This window comes from Podarcis bocagei (assembly GCF_964188305.1).
Source record: "Podarcis bocagei genome assembly, chromosome: 1".
Classification (NCBI taxonomy): domain Eukaryota; kingdom Metazoa; phylum Chordata; class Lepidosauria; order Squamata; family Lacertidae; genus Podarcis; species Podarcis bocagei.
Window position 1 is genome coordinate 137,110,298 of NC_138125.1, and position 22,661 is coordinate 137,132,958.

The 22,661-nt window shown below is 45.4% G+C and overlaps 2 protein-coding genes across 2 annotated transcripts in view; one reads left to right on the top strand and one right to left on the bottom strand.

The window, feature by feature from the left end:
* The window catches only part of SLX9 (SLX9 ribosome biogenesis factor), a 43,437-nt gene extending 21,103 nt beyond the window's left edge, over nt 1-22,334 (bottom strand). Inside the window, exons 1-2 of the mRNA XM_081182568.1 lie at nt 21,738-22,334; nt 19,981-20,083 (exon numbers count right to left, since the gene is read on the bottom strand). Of these exons, the coding sequence (XP_081038694.1) occupies nt 19,981-20,083; nt 21,738-22,319 (685 nt within the window). The 5' untranslated portion in view covers nt 22,320-22,334. The remainder of the gene's footprint in view (nt 1-19,980; nt 20,084-21,737) is intronic.
* ITGB2 (integrin subunit beta 2) overlaps nt 20,515-22,661 on the top strand; it is a 39,275-nt gene continuing 37,128 nt past the window's right edge. The window contains exon 1 of the mRNA XM_081165460.1: nt 20,515-21,094. The gene's annotated coding sequence lies outside the window, so the exon portion shown is untranslated. The remainder of the gene's footprint in view (nt 21,095-22,661) is intronic.

Below are 22,661 nucleotides of genomic sequence, written 5' to 3' on the forward strand. Positions count from 1 at the left end.
CTGTGAAACTGACCATCCATGCTGCCTACCTGTAAGTAACCTGAGATCATTGCGCTGTCCTTGGTTGGAAGAGGTGTGGGGCTGAGGAGGGTGTTTCTCTGCTGGCTCTGCCTATACGGGAAGCAAAGTGTCAGAAGGAGGCTCCACCCCTCCATAAAGGATGCCTCACAAACGGGAGGACAATTCTGAGGTTGGGAAAGCAAGACAGATGGGGCAAGACAACTTTGCTTGGCTGTGATCAAACCCAATGGCACTGCAACCCAACTGATTTCCGGTTCTACAAATGAGGCAGAGGTTATTTACAACTTGTTTGAGCTTGTTTTTCTCATTTAAGGCCACAGGCACCTGAAACAGTACACACTGTAGTACACACTGAGAATTAAATATCTGAGATGCAGTCTCATTCTTGTTTCATTCCTTCTTGCATATTTAGGATGACCCCTTGGCACAAACCACACAGATGGACTACAATGCCTATAGCTTTCCCATGGGGGTCAGTCTGACTCTCCAGAACGAAAGCAGTTGCCCACAGCAACTCCACCCGCCCTATTTCATTCCTCTCTTGTGGCTCTCCAAGGAGGCATCCATATATAATTCAAAACCTATCAGTTCTATAGTAATTAAGCCAATTGATTTGAACTCTGTTAAACTGACCTTCCTATCCACTTACCACCTGACCTCCAAACAGCAGCAGTTTCTCTCTGCAGGTCAACCGAGTGCGCTGGTATCTCATTTCCTCATGCAGTTACAATGTAGTCAAGAATGACCTGTCCATTCAAAACTTTTTCTCATAAAAACCAAAAAACACCTTTTTGCAAACCACCTCTAGATTTTCTTACAGGAAAGGGGAATATAAAACAAGCAGTATATAAATTTTGTGAAATAACTACGTAAAATAAATCCCCAAAGAAGATTAGGCACACCCCTTAATATCATTCACAGAACTTGCCTTCCAAACAGAATCTGCACAATCAACCTGAAATCAGATTGGGACACCACCAAAAAGCTTTCACTGAATGCTGCAGAGTCTGCATTAGCCCCATGAAGAGATAAAATCCCACATTGTTTGACTTAAGAGAAAGGCCATTTAGCCTTAGACAATTCACTTCTTTAGAACTGAATGGCAGAGCCTGTGCCAGCCAGGATTTAGAAGAATAGAACAAAATGTGCAGAGTACTCCTTGCACATTGATGCGGCACTGTTTAGTTTCAGGGAAGGTGTATTTTCTTTGCAAAATACTAAAGCAAATGGAGTCCTTAGGCAGAACATCTGTTTTCCCCAATGAAATCACTTTGCAGAGCAGTTGTTCCTAGTTCACCCCTTCTGCTGACCATCCCCTCAAGGAATGTTCTTCTTCAGGGCTCCAAGCAGCCTGAAACAGGAGCCTGGGTGGGTGGGTATTCAGGCCTCTCAACGTTGGAGTTGGAGGGACTCCTTTTCTCTTTAATCTATGTTCTATTCTGAGATGTCTACATACGGCAAGGGAACTTTTTCACGGCACAGATGGGGAGACTTGAGGATATGCTCTGTACAGTGGTACCTCATGTTACGGACAGGATCCGTTCCGGAGGCCTGTCTGTAACGTGAAATGTCCGCAACTCGAAGTGCTGCGTCTGCGCAGGCGCACGGTGCGATTTGGCGCTTCTGCGTATAGCGTGATTTAGCACTTCTGCACATGCACAAGAGGCGAAACTCGGAAGTAACCCATTCCGGAAGGGTTGCCACAGGACGTAACGTGAAAAGATAAAACATGAAGCGGATGTAATACGAGGTATGACTGTAATGTAATGAGAAAGCCATTTCTCTGTCTCCCTCTGCCCATATCAGTCCCTCATCTGATACGCTAACATTCTCTGTCTCAAATGGTGCCAACCAGAAACTGATATACATTCTGCCAGACACTGGATTCCTCTCACCCCCAACTGCACAAACCTTGGGGTAGAGGTATTCCAAGAGAAAATAAATGATGAAACTCAACATTTCAGCATATCCCGCCCCCAAACATGCCAGGGGTCCCTCTGGAGCAGACTGTGCATGGCGCAGGAGACTGGGGGGAAAGGAAGGGGAAATCCCTCCATGCAACACAGGATGTCACCCTTTCAGCTTTATATGTCACACATGGGGCCCTGCAATAACATTCTGCAGTGGAGAATGCGTCTGTTCAATGTTCCAGCCACCCTAGTCCATCCCTGCTTTCTTCCCCGGCCCCCATCAGCAAGCTCTTCAGGTCCACTGAGCATGGTCTACAATCGTTGGGCTTCTTCTTTGACTACTCAACCCAACCTACAATGTGAGGATAAAAGGAATCAACAGCACTGCAGGGATTTATTTAAAAGGTTCATATCGTGCTTTAGTCACGAATGCTTTCAGGGCAGCTTACATCATGAACTATATCAGAATACAGTGGTGCCCCGCAAGACGAATGCCTCGCAAGATGGAAAACTCGCTAGACGAAAGAGTTTTCCGTTTTGGAGGTGCTTCGCAAAACGAATCTCCTATGGGCTTGCTTCGCAAGACGACAATGTCTTGCGAGTTCCTGCTGGTTTCCCCCCCCCCTTTTTCTAAGCCGCTAAGCCGCTTATCAGCTGATCCGATCAGCAGATAAGCCACTAAAATCCACTAAAAGCCGCTAATAGCGCTAATCCGTCAATGGGCTTGCTTCGCAAGATGAAAAAACCGCTAGACGAAGAGAATCACAGAACGGATTCTTTTCGTCTTGCGAGGCACCACTGTAATAAAAAACTAATAAAAACAGCAATTAAAACTCACATCAGAATAGAAATTAAGAAAAACAGCAGACATTTCCATAAAGGTCCACCCATCCAGTAAAGCTAGAACATCTGATTTTCCAGGAATGGTTTCAGTTGGTGTGGAGATTGCCATACTTCTGGAGCCAACCAGACCACAGGGAACATGTTCCATAGTCAGGATGCTAAGCCAGAAGAGGCCCTTTCTCACACTGCCACCAAATGCATCATTTCTTGTGGTGGAACACGGAGAAGGGTCTCCACGGTTGATTTTAAAACACTGGTAAATTGGACAGGGTGGGAGGGAGATGGCATCAATAGCTTAAAGCTCTCCTCCTGCCAAAGCAAAAATAAACTCTAAAAAGGCTCTAATGTTCTGAGGAGTGAAAGATAAAAAGGCCTAGTGGAGATGCTGTGCTGAAAGGATTGCCTGGAGCAACCAGTCTCCCCTTTTCCAAGTAGCAGAAAAGGGTGCAAATGCTCACCAGTGATGCTAAATATTCCACTGAAGATGGAGGACATGGAGGTGCAGACTGAAGCTGAGGGCCTGCAGTTTCCCAATTTCTGGAGGGAATTCCTAACTCAATGGTAGATGAACCCTGCCTATCACTGCCTTAAACAGAGGGGACACAGGATTGCCGCACATGAACCACCAAGGCTTAATGTTTCTAAACCTTGCTCTCCATAAAGACACCATTTCAAAAGAACCATATACCGGTACTGGCAATCCAGGAATGCCCTCAGCAGAGTGCCGAGAGGGCACTCTTGAGAAAGCAGCATTGCACAACATGAAGAGACACTGCTAGTGACAATTTTGTAAAATGACACTAGGTAACATCACCTTCATTATTGTATTGCTGTGTTGTTGTTGTTACTGCTACTATTTTTATTATGGCTATCCTAAACATTTTATGCACTAAAAAGAACCCTATTTCAGACATTGCCCTTGATTTTTTAAATCTTTCTAATAAATTGCACAAAAAGGAGTATAGCTAAAACACTGATCTATTTATTTCACAACTATACGTCAAGAGTTAAGCCAGCAATCTGCAGCTGTTGTGCAGGGAGCTGAACAGAATTCTGGGTTATGAAATGCTGTGGGACGGAAAGTAGGAAGCAGCATCTTTATCTGAGCCAGGTAGCCACTCTGGAAATGAAAACACGGCGGCTTTCTCTTATCTGATTATCCACTTCACCACTACATGAAAGAAGATAAATTTTAAATCTCTACACATGCAAACTGATACTGCAATAGGACAGCCGATCTGTTTCACATTTGTTATTTTTACAAGACTATTAGCCAAGCAGGTGCTGGCCAATCTTTAGACCATTCCAAGATTTCACGTGCCTGATTGGGAGCAGTGCTCCAAGCCATGATGTATCCTCATGACAGTGTGACTCTCTCCCCTTTTTATTATGCTCTGGAAGAACAAGCTGTCATGAGTGCAATAACAGATCATGATGGTACACAAAGGAGAGAAACATTACAGCACTTTGGGAGAGGTGCATAAGTCCAGTACCAAAATAAAATGTTTGTTTCAGCAGCACTATGCAGAGATTTATCACTAGTGTAGATGAGCAGAAAGACACAACAAGAGATAGTTGAGGAAAGCCCACCGTTAAACACACCACCCAATCCTAGACTTCAGATGCTGACATCTTGAGTTTACAGCATCTTAAAGAGTTATTTGAATGTCCAAAGCTCACTGCCAACTCCACACAATCACGGTTCCAATCTTGATCTTTTAACATATCCCTGTGCTTTATGTCAGGGGAAGGGAACCTCATAGAATCATAGAGTTGGAAGAGACCACAAGGGCCATCGAGTCCAACCTCCTGCCAAGCAGGAAACACCATCAGAGCACTCCTGACATATGGTTGTCAAGCCTCTGCTTAAAGACCTCCAAAGTAGGAGACTCCACCACACTCCTTGGCAGCAAATTCCACTGTCAAACAGCTCTTACTGTCAGGAAGTTCTTCCTAATGTTTAGGTGGAATCTTCTTTCTTGTAGTTTGGATCCATTGCTCCGTGTCCGCTTCTCTGGAGCAGCAGAAAACAACCTTTCTCCCTCCTCTATATGACATCCTTTTATATATTTGAACATGGCTATCATATCACTCCTTAACCTCCTCTTCTCCAGGCTAAACATGCCCAGCTCTCTTAGCTGTTCCTCATAAGGCATCGTTTCCAGGCCTTTGACCATTTTGGTTGCCCTCCTCTGGACACGTTCCAGTTTGTCAGTGTCCTTCTTGAACTGTGGTGCCCAGAACTGGACACAGTACTCCAGGTGAGGTCTGACCAGAGCAGAATACAGTGGCACTATTACTTCCCTTGATCTAGATGCTATACTCCTATTGATGCAGCCCAGAATTGCACTGGCTTTTTTAGCTACCGCGTCACACTGTTGGCTCATGTCAAGTTTGTGGTCAACCAAGACTCCTAGATCCTTTTCACATGTACTGCTCTCAAGCCAGGTGTCACCCATCATGTATTTGTGCCTCTCATTTTTTTTGCCCAAGTGCAATATTTTGCATTTCTCCCTGTTAAAGTTCATCTTGTTTGTTTTGGCCCAGTTCTCTAACCTCAAAGGTTCTCTGTCTTCCATGGGCCCACACCTGACAGCACAGTCCAAGAAGGCAGAGATTCACATCTGGGGTGCTGGAAGGACAGCTTTATTTCCTATCTGCTGCTTCACAGGCCTGCTTCCACCCAGGCCCCAGGTTGCTCTCGCCAATACCTAAGATCTTTCAGTGGGCTTCCCTGTGATTTGAAAATCACACCTAATAAGAGATATAAGCCAGACTGTAAAAGTTTGCCATATTTTTTTTCTAACAGTCAAGTTTAATATGATTTATAAACCACTGTCAATAGTAGTTAAACAAAGTTAAACAAAACAGATCCCTACTGAAAGTCTATAATCTAAACACTACAGAAAAAGGAAAAAAAAACAAAGAGAGGAAAGGAGGGGTTGAACTGAACATAAATCCAATCAAAAGCACTAAAAAATTCCAAACATTCATATAATGACTCCAAATTATTATGAAGTGTGCCTCAGATATGGAAGAAGGCATTTCATGGGCCAAAGCCATAAGCAGCTAAATGGCACTAATTTACTTTTGAATATTAGTTGCCAAACTGCTCACAATCTTTAATTTATTTTTGGGGAAGATGCAACTACAGTGGTACCTTGATTAAGTTTTAATCCTTTAAAGCCCTAAATCATGGTTAGGCAAACTAAGGCCCGGGGGCCAGATCCGGCCCAATCGCTTTCTAAATCCGGCCCGCGGATAGTCTGGGAATCAGTGTGTTTTTACATGAGTAGAATGTGTCCTTTTATTTAAAATGCATCTCTGGGTTATTTGTGGGGCATAGGAATTCGTTCTTTCCCCCCTTCAAAATATAGTCCGGCCCCACACAAGGTCTGAGGGACAGTGTAATGGTCCCCTGCTGAAAAAGTTTGCTGATAGTTCCAGCCCTGTATACCTGAAGGAGTGTCTCCACCCTCACCATTCAGCTCTGAGGGCCTTGTGGCAGTTCCCTCCCTGCGAGAAGTGAGGTTACAGGCAACCAGGTAGAGGGCCTTCTCAGTAGTCGTGCCCACCCTGTGGAATGCCTTCCCGTCAGATGTCAAGGAAATACAGTGGTACCCCGCAAGACGAACGCCTCGGAAGACGAAAAACTCACTAGACGAAGGAGTTTTTCATTTTCTTAGCCACTTCGCAAGACGCATTTCCCTATGGGCTTGCTTCGCAAAACGAAGCTTGCCCCGCAAGCTCCAGGGATAGCGGGGAAGCGAAGTGCGTCTTCCCCGCTGTCCCCGGACCTCTTTTGAAGCAAGGGGCGGCGGGGAGAAGATCGCTTCTACCCATTGCCAGCCCCGCAATCTCCGGGGACAGAGGGGAAGGCGCGCGCGCCTTCCCCTCTCTCCCCGGACCCCTTTTGAATCAAGGGGCGGCAACGGGAAAAAGCGATTCTCCCCGCTGCCCCTTCCCTTGCTTTAAAACAGGTCCGGGGACAGAGGGTAAGGCGCGCACCTTCCCCTCTGTCCCCGGAGATTGCGGGGCAGGCAACGGGGAGAAGCAATCTTCTCCCTGCCGCCCCTTGCTTTAAACAGGTCCGGGGACAGAGGGGAAGGCTTCCCCTCTGTCCCCGGACGGTCTCCATAGGAACACACTGATTGATTTTCAATGCATTCCTATGGGAAACCGTGCTTCGCAAGACGAAAAACTCGCAAGAAGAAAAAACTTGCGGAACGAATTTCGTCTTGCAAGGCACCACTGTACAGTGGTACCTCGGGTTACATACGCTTCAGGTTACACACTCCACTAACCCAGAAATAGTGCTTCAGGTTAAGAACTTTGCTTCAGGATAAGAACAGAAATCGGGCTCCGGCGGCACAGCAGCAGCAGGAAGCCCCATTAGCTAAAGTGGTGATTCAAGTTAAGAACAGTTTCAGGTTAAGAACGGACGAATTAAGTACTTATCCCCAGGTACCACTGTACGCAACTATATGACTTTTAGAAGGCATATGAAGGCAGCCCAGCACAGGGAAACTTTTAATGTTTGATGTCTCACTGTGTTTTTATATTTTGTTGGGAGCTGCCCAGTGTGGTTGGGGCAACCCAGTCAGATAGGTGAGGTACCAATAATAAAATTATGATGATGATGTTTTGTCAGGCTTTCAGGTACTAATGGGTTAAGTATGCTTAATGCTGCTGCGAAGTATGTTTTAATGCACCTTATGATATTTATTTTAATGTTGTGTTTATTATGAAATACATTTTATCTTATTTTCATAAAATGCTCTTTCTTGTAAAGGGTATAGAAGGGTATAGAAATGCCTTAAAAAATGACTGGCAAAAACAGCTGGAAGTGTGGAAGCAGCCAGAGAAAGAACTGTGAGCAGACGTGTGTCCTGCTTGCACCTCCTGTTCAGGCAAAAGGGCTCTACCTCTGGGCTCAAGACAAAGGGGTAGGTCACCCTCCCCCCACTTCCTATAAAAGAAGGGTGGAAAATATTTTAGATGTTAACTTGATTTTTAGCCTCATGCATAACCTTTCACTGCCTAGCGGCACCTTAAAAGAGTTCATATCCGTATGAGTCACACATCACTATACTGAAGCATAACTAGGATGCAGTGGTGAATAGGCAGCATGGGGCATGGGGCTAAAACTACACAGGCTTCCTCAGCTCCAGACAGCCAGGGCCTTGCGCTTGTAGGCCAGATGGGAAAATGCCTGTGAGGCAGGGAGCAGGTCTTCCAGGGCTCACAGCCAAGGCTTTGTCCATAAACAACCACCGCAGTGTTCAAACAAATTATATTTAGCATGTCAAATGTGTACAGTAATTTAAATGTAGGGCTTATCCGGCTTTGCAAATGAATACAAACAGCAACCATTTTTGCCAGCCCCTCTGGCACCTACGCATGTGCCAAACACTGGACAGAGACACTCTTCCCTGACAGAGCTATTACTTGCCTATCCTCCTCTCCAGCTGGTTGTGAGGAAGATAAGTTAGTACTAGTTCTGGAGTTTGTTTTGCTTCTCCTTCCCAATCCTGTTTCATCACATCTCTGAGATTGTGCAAGCCTGAGGGGAGGGAATGGATCACTGTAAGCCACTATGGAAGCCTTTTTGGGCTGAAGAATGGGGTAAAAAGCCTTCAAATAAATAAGTAAATCTAGGGCAAATGAGTGGCTAAAACTAAATGCATTATGTAAATTCCAAGACCTGAACTGCTGGAATAAACAGCAAGGCTTGAAAATTTTGCTTCTGGTGTGCAGAATAAATGTTGCCACCTGCTGACAGAAAACGAAGTAGAGGAAGGGCTCGTCCACACAGCTGTTTAATGTGCATAGCAGGCGTCCGGAACCTCCATTAGTTTTCCATTGTCCATATGAGGTTCTCTTCTGGCTCACTGCTTTCCCACACTTTCCCCTCCCTCAAACTGGATTTTTTCGCATCCTCTTGTTTTTGGAGGGCCCATGGTATGAGAAAATGAAGGCTGAGGGAAGGGAAAGTGTAGGAAGGCACTGAGCTGGAGGAGAACATCACATGGGCAACAGATAATTCATGGTGGTAGAGGAAGATTAAAAGGTAAAGGTACCCCTGACTGTTAGGTCCAGTTATGGACGACTCTGGGGTTGCGCACTCATCTCACTCTAGGGAGCCAGTGTTTGTCCACGACAGCTTCCGGGTCACGTGGCCAGCATGACTAAGCCGCTTCTTAGTCATGAGAACCAGAACAGCACACGGAAACGCCGTTTACCTTCCCGCCGGAGCAGTACCTATTTATCTACTTGCACTTTAACGTGCTTTCAAACTGCTAGGTTGGCAGGAGCTGGGACCGAACAAGGGGAGCTCACCCTGTCGTGGAGATTCGAACCACCGACCTTCTGATCAGCCAGCCCTAGGCTCTGTGGTTTAGACCACAATGCCACCCGCGTCCCTAGAGGAAGATTACTATCCACATTAAACAACAGTATGGATTGGACTACAGGGGATTGGACAAGAGCACCCTGAGGGTCCCTTCCATGAGCCTGAAGAAAAAGGGTGTAAACAAAACCAAGCACACCAAGACTTATGAACATTGTGAAGACCTGCCATCATGCTGGAAGATACCAATAAAACTTAGTTAATGAGATCGTTTCAGTTTTTATGCAACACACACACATCAATCTATTGTGATGCTGAGAACCTCCACAAAGAGAACTGCTCATGCCCACACTGAAGCATCCAAATTTTCACTCGCCATGGCAAGTGTGCTATTTCCACTTACCATAGAAAGCCCCAGCCTCCTTCCTAACCCTGCTGCTTCAGATTGTCCCACTGGTTGCACAGCATTGGCTAACACAGAAGTCCATTTGCCAGATGAAATGCAGAGCATTCTAGATTAGTGCCTTGCTATATGAAATGTTATCATCACAAACTATAGATGCAACTTGAGATCAGGAAAGTAACAGCTGCCACATTCCTTATTAAGCACTTGAAACTCTCTAAGGCCATGAGTATTACCAGGCCATAATTAAAATTAAAATACTGTATACAGTCATACCTTGGTTTTTGAACAACTTAGTTCTCAAACATTTTGGCATGAGTGTTCTGGTTTGCGAACTATTTTTGGAAGCCGAGCGTCCACCAGGGCTTCTGCACTTTGGTTTTCGAACATTTTGGAAGCCGAACAGACTTCTGGTACTGTCAGGGCTGCCTCAGGTCTCAGCTCACAAAAGACCAACGCCAGGTTCTTCTTATATACAAGGCTGTTTATTGCAGTTCATTATTTGTTCCACAACCGAGGCGCGCAGCCCCGCGTCTCTTAGCCTAGACGTTTTAAGTCCCCTCTGAATCGGTCCCGCCCCTACACCAGCTTAAGAGGCTTGTGCTAGTCCACCTCTTCCTGTCTTTCCTTTTCCGCAGGGTCTTTCTGCCCCCCTGGGTTCCTTCCCTCCTGCTCTCTCCTGAAGCGGATTCCTCAGATGCCTGTTCCCCCCTCCTTCGTGCTTTGGGGCCAGGCTCCTCCTCCAAGCTCTCTCCATTTCCGCGCGCCTCCACATTTGAACTTGGCGCGCGTTCGCTACCCCTGACCTTCCTCTTGACACTTACACTACTCCCTGTACTACTCTCCGCCTCTTCCGGCAGGACGTCCTGCCCCGATCTCCTTCCCCTGTCTCCTGCCTGCTCCGCTCCGTGTGTCACACTGGGAACTCCACTCTCTTCACTTCGTTCCTGCTGGGAAGCCGGCCCCGATCTCCCACTCCCACTCGGGGTTTCCCTGCTGCTTCCCTGCTCCTGGCAGGTCCCCCCTGTGACCCCCCTTGGCCTGACTAGGGGCGCCCCCTTCTGGGAATCCTCCGATTCACTTGAGAGACTCATGGAAGACCTCAAGTCATTGTCATCCTCTTCCTCACAGTCCTGGGATTCTTCCCCATCGCTCTCCGTCTCCCCCCTCACCTGTGCCTCTGTCCCTGAACCCCTGACAGGTACGGATTCCGTTCAACTTCCAAGGTATGACTGTACTTAAAAATCTATTCTCGTGAGCTAGAAGCTAGACTCTCAATTGCTAAACTCCTTTCACCAACATTTCAGATATGACTATTAATACTAACAATTTTCTTCTTGAAATAAGGAACATTGAGTCCCACTCTCTCCAGCTAAAAAATAGCGCAGGGTCCAGCTCAATAATGAACTCATCTGCAGCTGCAATCTTCAAGGCCCTTGTGCATCCCAGGGAGGAAAAACAGATTACTAAACTTAATATTTCAATTTTATATTACCCTGCAAAACCAATATGTTAATAATGCAGAGAACAGCTATAACAGCGACCTTTGTGGGCATTTACTAGACAAAAGCTTAATGCATTTTGAACACTGAAATAGAAACTGCTTTTATTACATACATCATAAGCTTTCATTTTCATTCTGAATGGCTTATCTCTCATGCTTTAGTTTTAATTTTAAATCAGAAATATTTATATCTGAAGAGCTCAGAAGGAACTGTCAGTAAGTCACAGAATGTATTTTACTGTACTTCTTGCAAACCTTTAAACACAAGGAAGCATCATTCTGCAAGGCCAGAGTGCCCAAGGAACGGTGACTCTTCGGCTCAAGCCTTCCACCTCTCCTGACCTGCTCTGACATGGCCACAAGCAGATCCAATGCGTGCACTTTTGTTTTCAAACTCACTTGCATTCCCTACTACATCCAAACTCAAGAGAATCTATTTCGTTTGTAAACAGTTTGCCCCTGGCTTCATCCACCCAGTTTTAAACTACTGTATTTTTTGCACCATAACACTCACTTTTTTCCTCCTAGAAAGTAAGGGGAAATGTCTGTGCGTGTTATGGAGCGAATGCCTGCGGGTGGCGGGTGGGATCTGCTGCAGTCGTGAGCAGAGGATCCATGGTTCCCCTTCCTTCCCTCCTCCGTGGTTACAAAGCATGGATCCACATGGATCCTCAGGATTTTTGCATTGAGCTACTCCAAACTCACTGTCAGATCACATGTCTGTGGCCACAGCATGAACCACAAAAATCATATATCCACTATTTCGTTTAGAATATTTTTTTTCTTGTTTTCCTCCTCTAAAAACTACGTGCGTGTTATGGTCTGGTGCGTGTTATAGAGCGAAAAATACGGTAATCCGTTTTCCTGACTTTAGATTTATAAAGTTGGTTTAAAAGCACATCCTCCTCACAGGGGTGCTAGAGGAGGAGAGGGAACAGGGAAGAGCAGAAAATTGAGGCTTGTGCACACAGCCTAAGAACAGAAGAACAGCTGGGTCCAGGACACTTCCTTGGCAGCGCCTCCCTCTCACAATAAGCTACAGTTTAGTGTTAAATGCAAAAGGTCAGGTGATTTGAGAAACCAAGTTACAATGTGCACGGATGCACTGCCTGAATTTCCACAGGGCAACACATTATGCAATTTCATTATTGCAAAAATAAATAAATAAAAATTATTAACATTCATAACACAATGGGAAACCTCTCAAAACAATTCAAAAGCAGAAGCCGCCCATGACGCTGCTTTTGCAAGCTAGAGATGATAAGAGTTCCCACCCAATTAATGACTCAGTCCTAACAGGAGGATCCAAGAGGCATCTCACAAGTAGCACATAACGCCCCACCCCCCAAAGGTGAGAAATGACTCTCCTCTTCTTCTGTCTCCCCTCCCCTCTCCCCTCTGGCTTGGACCATACACAAGCCTCCCAATGTACACTTGGTGTTTTGCAAGCCCTAAATAGTTCCTTTACCCCAGAAATCTCTCTTATTTCTTTTCCCCTCATGTTTGTGAAGCTGAAGCAGACGCTTCTGGCTACTTTATGGTGTAATTTGTATTGTTTTCATTAAGAAGTTTAATTAAAATATTGGGGCGTTGGGGTGGTAAGCAGCATAAGGGATCATCTACACTTCTTTTGGTGACACATTTCTTGGCATCAGCCCACGCTTGAAAGTGCTGTGTCAGAGTGCTTTTTTCTTCTTGCCCCAGTGCTTTCCCACAAAAATCCACTCTTTGCTGCTGAATCAGAACCAACAGCAATCTGTAGAAAACCGAAATGGCCATTTGGTCCAAGTCAGCATTAGAAAGTGGGTTTGTGGCCGGGGATGCACAGGGGGGAGTGCTCAGACACAGCACTTTATTTTTTTTTTTTTTTAATTTTTTTTGAAGTTTCATATATTTCTTTATTTAGAAAAAGATATACTCCTTACATCATTATTCAAATATATACACGTACAAAAATTTCCGTCATAAGAAGAAACAGGAAAAGAAGAAAAAAAGACAAAGAAAAAGGGAATAAAAAGAACAGAGAGAAAAGAAAGAAGAAACAAATAACAACCAATATTACAAATACAAAACTTCCGTCCGTCTGGTTTTGGAAATTCATAATCTTACATTAATTCGCAGTATTACTAAAACACTATACGTCGATGCTTTTAATTATCGTCGATTGATAAATTATTTAATCCCTGGCTGCTTTCGAAATAAATTAAAAATTTGTTCCATTCGTCTTTAAATTTAACTGTGTTATTTTGTCTTATTTTTTGGGTTAGTCTTGCTAGTTCAATATATTGATATAACCTCAATTGCCACTCTCCGACCGTGGGCATATCAGAAGATTTCCATTTTTGTGCAATTAGAATTCTTGCCGCTGCCATAGCATATTGAACAAGGGTTTGATCTATTTTCTTTATTTCTTTACCAATCATTCCTAAAAGAAATAACTCAGGGGTTTTAAGAAAATTATATCTCAAAATTTTTTTCAATTCGTCATGTATTTGCTTCCAGAATTCCTTCACCACCTCACAGGTCCACCAAAGATGGAAAAAGGTCCCGACCCTGTCCCTACACCTCCAACAGGTGTTATCAACATTATTATACATTTTTCTTAACTTTACTGGGGTCAGATACCAGCGGTATACCATTTTCTCTAAGTTTTCACGTAATGCTACGCATGCTGTGAATTTTACACCTTTTGTCCACAGTATCTGCCAGTTTTTAAACTCTATATTATGTCCCAGGTCTTTTTCCCATTTTACCAACGCTCCCTTCATCAGGTCCTCCTTAGTGTCCCACTCCAAAAGGTGTTTGTACATTTTGGAGAGAAGTTTTTCATTACTCTCCAAAATTTCCACCTGAAACCTTGATTTTTTTCCACTAATACCCACTCTCTTGTGCTCAGCCCATAAAGCATTAATCTGATGGTAGAGCAGCCACTCTTTTATTCTATCTTTCAACTGCTCATAGGGCTTCATCTTCCATCCTGCATCTGTCTTCACTAAAAGATCTTCATATGTGCATCTTTCATCAATCATGTTTATTCTCTTACTTCTAATAATATCAGTTGGTGACAGCCACCCTGGAATACCTTCTTCGATCACTTTTTTATACCTTTTCCACACCTCTAGTAATGGGCCTCTAATTACATGGTTGGAGAAGCCTCTATGAGCTTCTCCTTTCTCTTGCCAAAGGTAGGCGTGCCACCCAAATCTTATATTAAAGCCCTCCAGGTCTAATAAATCTGTATTTTGGAGGGTGGCCCACTCCTTTATCCAGCATAAGCAGGATGCTTCATAATATAACCTAATATTCGGGGCTGCAAAACCGCATCTCTCTCTTGAATCTGTCAAGTATTTAAACTTTATTCTGGCTCTCTTTCCCTGCCAGATGTACTTGGTCAGAGTTTTTTGCCAGTTCTTAAAGAAGGAGGTACCTTTAATGATCGGAATATTTTGGAATAGGAATAGTAGTCTCGGAAGGATGCACATCTTAATTGCAGACATTCTCCCTGTCCATGATAGTTTCAATCTGTGCCAGGTGTCCATGTCTTTTTTGATATCCTGCCAGGCCTTGCTATAATTGTCCTCAACCAAGTTTATGTTTTTTGGTGGGAGCCAAATTCCCAAATATTTGACTTTATTCACGATTTTAATACCACTTTTTTCTTCTAATTGGATTTTATCCTGTTCTGTCATATTCTTAGTTAGAATTTTCGTTTTTTTCCTATTTAATTTAAAGCCCGACAGTCTACCAAATTCCTCTAGGAGTTCTATTACCCTACTTGTACTGTCCACTGGGTTCTCCATGGACAGGACCAAGTCATCGGCGTAGGCTTTAAGCTTAAATTCCTTCTTTCCAATTTTTATCCCCCTCACATTTACTTCCTCTCTTATTCTATTTGCAATTACTTCTAATATCATTATAAATAACAAGGGGGACAAAGGGCAGCCTTGCCTTGTGCCTTTCTTAATCTTGAAGGGTTTAGTCAAATTTTCATTTATAATCAGCCTGGCCTGCTGCTCTGAATATATTGCCCTTATACCATTCATGTAGGGACCTTCAATCCCTGCCTTCTCCAGACATTGTAATAAGAATTCCCATGAGACATTATCAAAAGCCTTTTCGGCATCTATAAAGATCAGTGCTGCGGGGACGTCTATTCTCATATCCAAATATTCAATGATATCTACTATATGGCGAACGTTTTCCTTCTGGTGTCTGTTAGGAAGAAATCCTGCTTGATCTTTGTGTATGTACTTTATTAGGAGCTTCTTAAGTCTTCCGGCCATAATATCAGCATAGATCTTATAATCGTTATTAAGCAAAGAGATTGGTCTATAATTTTTTACATCTGTTTTTTCTTTCTCTGATTTTGGGATCAAAGTTATATAAGCCGTTTTCCACGACTCCGGGATCTTCCCTCCCTGGAGAATATTATTGATCACATCTTTAAGCACTGGGGCTAGGTACTCCCCTAATGTTTTATAATATTTTGCAGATAAGCCATCTGGGCCCGGGGCCTTCCCCATCTTCATCCTGCCAATGGCTTCCTTTATCTCATTTACTGTGATCTCCTTGTTCAGATGTATCCTATCCTCCTCAGTTATATAACTCCTCTCAATATGATCCAAATAGTTCTTAATTTCAACCCTATTTTCTCTTCCTCCTTCATACAACTTTTCAAAAAATTGGGTAAACCTATTTTCTATCTCCTCTGGGTCTTCTATGATGTTATCCTCTATTATTATTTTATTTATCACATTTTGTTTCTTTCTTTTTCTTAACTGCCAAGCCAATAGCTTCCCCATTTTATTTGCCGATTCAAAATATCTTTGCTTTGCGAATTTAATTTTCCACTCTATCTCTTGATTTAATATTGCCGAATATTGGGATTGAAGCACCCTAGAGGCTCGAATGGCATCATCATCTGTTGGGTTTATAACCAATTTTCTCTCATAATTTCTCAATTGAGAGAGAATGTCCTCTTTCTTACGATCCCTTACTTTTTTTCTATAACTGTTTTGCTGTATTAGGCAGCCCCTCAGCACCGCCTTGCTGGCGTCCCAGACCACGTCTATAGGGGTTTCTTTGTTCAGGTTTAAAACTAGATATTCTTTTAGGGTGCCTTTAATTTTTTCCCTCACCTCTTCGTTATCAAATAGGTTCTCACACATTCTCCACCTATATTGTCCCTTCACTTCATTTTTTATTTCCATATCTAGGGCACAGTGGTCAGATATTGTCCTGGGATAAATTTTACAGCTCTTCACCCTCATCGAAAGTGTTCTTGTTATCCAAATCTGGTCAATTCTACCCCAGCTCTTGTGGGGTTCGGAGTAGTGGGTAAACTGTTTAAGGGAGGGGTTTTTGTGCCTCCAAATATCAATTAAATCAAAATTTCCTTCCATATCATCAAAAGATTTCGGCAATTTCCCCCTGGCCTGTTTTCCCTTCTTATCACTCCTGTCCAAATCCAATATCGGGACACCATTCATATCCCCAAGCAGGACTAGTTTGTGGACTTCCAGTTCTAATAACATGCTTTCAAGCTTCTCAAAAAACTCTGCTCTGTTTGAATTCGGTGCATATACCGTCACAACATTGATTTTCTCCCCCCGGAAATTTAATTGAACCCCTAGAATTCTTCCATCCTCATCTTTACATATCAGGGTCGGTTCCCACTTCTCTTTAACATATATTACTACTCCTCTTTTTTTTTTCTCATCAGAATTTATAAAGTCTACTCCTAACCTTTTATTCCCCAGGATGTGTTTATGCTTCTTAGCGATATGAGTTTCCTGAAAGCAAATTACATCATACTTTTTATTTTTCACAGCTTTTTCAACTTTGTTCCTTTTAACCTTATCGTTCAACCCATTTACATTCCAGGATAAAAATTTTAATGTGTGTGTTATTATTTACCTTTGTCTGTTTCTGAACCTTCAACCGGACTTGCGGGCTATAGTCTAAACGCCTTTGTTTCCTGAGGCCTCCCCCTCTTCAGCCGTCTCCTCTCCCACTACGGCCTCATCATCATCTTCCTCTGAATCTCCTACCCCCTCCCTTACTCCCCCCCTTTCCTCCTGTCTGCCCCTTAATTCCCCTTCCTCCTCTTCCTCTCTATTCCTCGCTCTATTCTCTACCTTTCCCAAATCTTTTTCATATCTTCTAAAAAACTTATCCGCCTCCTGTATGTCCAACAACCTAAACTTTTTCTCTTTATAAAAAAAGCTAATCCCCTCTGGGAATTCCCATCGAAATGGGACCCCGTTTCTCTTCAGTACTGCTGCCACTTGTTTATAGCCTTCTCTTTTGCGAAGCAGCCTCACTGGTATCTCTTTATAAATAATAATAGGTCTTCCATCAATTCTTAATCTATTATTATAGCTCTTTCTTAAGATTAAATTTTTCATTTCCAAAGAATTGAAAATCACCAGGCAGTCCCCCAGGAATTTGCTTGCTTTCAGATGTTTAGGCTTAGTCATTCTAAATACGTTATCTACGGTGGAAGCCATCTCCTCCTCCTTTAAACCTAGCCAATTGGAAAGTTCTTTAATCATCTTCCCTCTTATATCCTCATTTCTGTCCTCCATTACTCCCCTGAATTTAAGATGGAGTTGTTTTAACCTCATGTCTGCCATGGCTAGGTTATCCCAGATCTTCTCTTGGGAATTACTCAGCTCCCCCAGCTCTTCTTTTACCTTCATTGTCTCCTTTTTTTGTTCCCTCATCTCTTTCTGCAGCTTTTTATTAGATTCCTCAATCATTTTGGACTTTGCGGAAAGATCTTGAATTTTGGTAGAGAGTTCACCAACTGCTCCTTCTATTTTCCTATCAATCCTCTCCTGTATCTCTCCCAATTTGTTTTCCATATATATTGCATTTTGCTTAAATTCCTCTTTTATTCTGGCCCACAAATTATCTAGGTCTTTGATTTCCTCCTGTCTCGACATTTTTCTTTCTCCCGGGGTCCCACCCCCTTTCTTCGAATCTTTTCCATCCTTTCCCATCATTTCCTCTTATCACCACCTAGAGATTCGCTTCAACCTTCAGCCCCACCCCTGTTTCCTACCCTTTTCAACCTTCCAATTACACACAATTAAGAACAAAAAATTGTCAATGGTAAGAGAGAAAGAAAAAAAGAGAAAAGAGGGGAAAAGGACCAATTCCAAACCAGGTCAGGCAACTGCCTCAAGTAGAGGTCCAAACTTAAACTTCAGAACACCCAGGTAGAGGTCCTATACACAGTTCAACATAGCAGTTTATATAGTCCAGCAAGAGGGTTTGAGGGGGGGGGCATGAAATCAAGCCTTCCCCACTTCTGTGAGTCTCTTACTTCACTCCTTACCAGTCCAGTTCCCCAGCCCGCTTTGTTTCGAAATGGCAGAAGTTTAGTAGTCCAGCAAATAAACTTGAAGATGTTTAATCCTGTTTAGTCCACTTTTATAGTTATAGATATAAATATAGTTCAAATTATAATTATGGTCCGGATTGTAGTCAGTATCCAGAAAGGTTCGGATTCCAGATACAGCAGCTGGTATCCCAATCAATTTATGAATCACCAGTTAGGCACCATATCACCTTCTTTTGTTTTTAAAATCCCTTGTCCAGCTCCAGCCACCCAGAGATATCCTTCCAGAAAGGGTGGGGGACAAATGCGGGGAAGGGAAGCGAGGCCGCAAAAGCAGGATATAACCACAGTTACAGAGACTTTAAGGTCCTCTCGCCCTAAGCCTCCTGTACCCACTATCACCGTCTCCTCCTCTGCCTGCCACCGTCCTTCCTCCCGAGTCGTCCTTAAACTCCTTCCAATGGTGCCTTAGGCAATTAGTCGCCCCAGGTCTTAGACAAACAGACCGCAAAGCCGTAAAACCGCAAAAACAACCCCAAAAAACAAGCTGAAAAACACACCAGGGTCCAGTTAATCCTTAATATCCACTGCTGTCCTTTCTTTAGTCCTCATAACAGGTTATTCTTACTCAAACAAACTTTCCAAAAACTCCTTACGTCATCGACTTTCCGCTGCGCCATTTTATATCCTCCACCGTACGAACTCCCAAAGGCAATCCTAACACCTCCAGGAACCACCCAGCTTCACAAGTAGCTTTCGCCTTGCACACAGCGTTTTGTATAAAAGTAAACAAAAACGCCTTGAAAAAACGCTGGAGGGTCCCGTTCCTTTCTTAAGGCGGCCCGTCGCTTCTTCCCGCTGGAGCTCAGGGCGTCGCTCTGCAGAGTCGTCACAGCCCCAATTCGCGCTCGCGGTCCTCGCTAACTCCTCGTACCAAACTCAGGAGAACGGTGCGACCGCTTCGGCGCTGCTGGGGCTCCTTCCCCTAAGGGTACCCCCCTTAGGGTTTTGGGGTGCGCTTCGCCCTGACGTCTCCCCAATCCTCTGCAGAGCCCAGAAAACCGGGAGCAGGTTTCCCGTGCTTCTTCGCTGGGCGCGACCGGAACCGGAAGCTTCTCTAGCAACAGATCTGATTAAGTACCCAGACACAGCACTTTAAAGCACGGATCAGTGCCTAGAAAGCGTGGGGCAAAGGCAAGTGTGGATAAGCCCAGAGGTAGGGTGGGCAGTGTACCCTGCTACGTTATTAGAGAAGGGAGTGCCTTGTTCCAGGAAGGGCATTCAAATACAATAGTTCAGCAAACCAAAACTATGCCTAGTTTCATACAAACTGCTTCAAAGGTGTTGCCAGCTTGAGAAAAACCTTACATCTGACTGGTGTTGGCTTAAACTGTATGTAAATAGGGTTAACATCTTCTGGTGGTCTAAAATTCAGCAGCTAATGAGAATGCACTTTTTAGTGGAAAAAGTTGTAACCCATTCCAAAGAAACTAGCCAATTTACAAATTGTTGAAGCTAGGAAGAGAATAGGTTTGATTCAGTAAGTGAATTTCTGCATTCTTCGTCACTGTGAGGCAGATGTACTAGAAAATCCTTAATTCTTACCCTTTATGGCTGAAGAAATGCTTTTCACATCAATGTCCAACGTCTTCACCAGACTTTTTGGATCAATCTTCACTCCAGCAAAGACGTTTGAGGTCATAAATACCTGGTCCCAACACAGACAAGAACAACAAAGAGTCTTGTGACACCTTCATCATGGCATAAGCTCAGGTTTTATCATCAGATGTGATAAAAAAAAAGTTAAGAATAAAATGTGATGTAACTATTCCCTTTGTCCCATGCACTGTTGTTCTTGCTGGCACCCGTCTGTCTCAGGAGACAATATAAGAGGGCACCTCTGAGAGTAAAGTCAAACCATTGGAGAGTTACAGTGCCTGCTGTAGATAATAAAGAATGATAAAGGAGAGACATGTTTTGTTGCAGCTGGGGCAGATGAAGATGTTCAGTTTTGCTGCTACAAGTGCAACATGGCATTTCTATTAGGCTGCTATTTCTACTGCACCATCCATGAGCAGGAGGACAAAAGCCATGGGCCTAGCTGGGGGAACGAAGTGCCCCCCCCCAAGTAAATAAATAGGAATACTTAACTGGCCAACTGCATCACAGAACTTGTTCTGCCCCCTAACAGAGTCTGCCCCCCTCAAAAAACAAATCCTGGCAACACCTATGATAAAAGCATTAAATATACTGGCCAGAATATACTAGGCCGGAGAGTTGTTACTTTACCATATCTCAAGTATAAAAGCAAAATTTTGGTCAGTTTCTATTCTCAAAGAATTATTTCTGTAATCAGTGGATATCCTTTTTTTTTTTTTTTTTACTTCTACTATAACTTTTGACCCAAATTGGTGAATAAAAAGTAAAGGCGATAAAACGATTGAAGAAACCACCCCTAAACTGAAGCGGCAGTTGCAGGATCCTTTCAAACTTTGCTCACTCCTCACCTCCTCCTGCCTAAGAAAGTTTTACCCTCCAGAAACGTGTCCTGTATCACCATCTTGTGGAGAGCCTTGTTCCGAGCACTGAAGGCACACACGCTGTAGGTGCTCCCAAGTGCCATGGGCTGGACCAGGGCTTTTTTCCAGCTGGAACTCAGCCCTGGCCCTTCTCAGGTGGGCGCCATTGCCATTCCAAGAGAAGGAAGGAGGCCTTCAGGGTGAGTCGCAGCACCTCTACTTCTGGAGAAACAGCCCTGGGCTTTTGATGAAGGAGTCGAGGGATGTCAGGCGCTGCGTAGGTCAACTGCCCAGATGTTGCCCCAGGGGCTGCTGGGAACTGCTGCTCTGCAACATCTGGGGGGCCAGAGGTTCCCACACACCTGGCACACGCCCTTCCCCCCTGGTGCCAGGGGCGCAGGCTGGACGTATTTGGGGGGGGGGGGGAGCAAGAAGCCAGTTATCTGTGGCGCAATGGGTCAGCGAGTTGAGCCCTTCCATTTACTTACTTGCACCTACCCCCCCCCAAAAAAATGCCAGGTGCTGCAAAAGGAGCGGGAAGGGGGCGAGGAGGCTGCATCTTCCTTTCCTCCTCCGCCTCGCCAGCGAAGAATGGGGCGGACGAGGCGCTCGAAGACGCCATGAAGGGGCGCCTCGCCTCTCTGCCACTCTCCGCCCCCCGCCCAGCCCCTTCCCGAGCACATGGTGATAGGGGGAACCCCGAGAGCATCCAGTCCACCTGCCGGCAGGCCAGCCGGGGCTTCAGGCGCCGGACCCGGGCAGCCAAACCCCCAAGCGAGGTCGCGGCAACGCCGGACGCCGCCTCCGCCCGCGCGGCCTCGTGGAGGAGCGCAGAGGCCTCACCTCGCCCGCCGTGGCCCTCGCCGCCTGGGCGCCCGTCGGGAGCGGCGCCTCGTCCTCGCCCGGGGTCCAGGGCCCCTTGGCCGGCCTGGGCGCCGCCGGGTGCAGCCGCGGCCGCCTCGCCGCTTTGCCCACCATGGCGGCGGCAGGAGGAGGAGAGAGGGGGAAGGCTTGGGAGAAGGCCGAGGGAAGTCGCCCCCTCACGGCGCCCCGGGGAAGCGCCGAGGCCGCGCGCCACCTGCTGCCGTCTCCCTCAGCGCCACGACGAGAAGGCCTTTCTGCCTGGCGCGGCCTCGAGGCGGCTTGCGGAGGCCACCAGGCAGGCCGGGGGAAGCGGGGGAGAAGAGGGAGCCATGCCGGAACGGAGAGCACGCAGGCGGCCGCCGTACTAGACGCCGCGCAGGCCGCGGCCCTCGGGTCCACGGCAGCCCGGTCGCGAAGCCCCACCAAAGCCGCGAAATGCCCTCGCCCGCTCGCTGCCCCCGTCAGGCTGCCATTCTGAGGGGAGGCAGGCGCGTCTCTCGCGGGTCTCTCTCGGTCGGCGAGCGCGGCCTGCGCCTTCCCTTCGGCCTCGGGCGCCTCCATCGGGGCTTGTGGCCAGGCAAGAAGAGGCCGTGAGGGCGCCCCGGTGTCCAAGATGGGCGCCTGTCTGGTTCCTCCATGTCCGGCTTCTCTCTCTGTTCCAGAAAGGGGGAGAACCAATGGAGGAGGAACGGGCAGGGCCCTTCGAAGCCCCTTCTTCCTTCTCCACCTGTTCACCCCACCCTTCTTGCCTCTGTCTCCCCAGGTGAACCCCACTGACTTCAACGGGGTTCAGGTTGCCCTCCTGACCCACAGGATGGCTCTCCCCAGCATAGCTGTCAACGTTTCCCTTTTCTTGTGAGGAATCCTATTTGGAATAAGGGAATTTCCTTTAAAAAAGGGAAA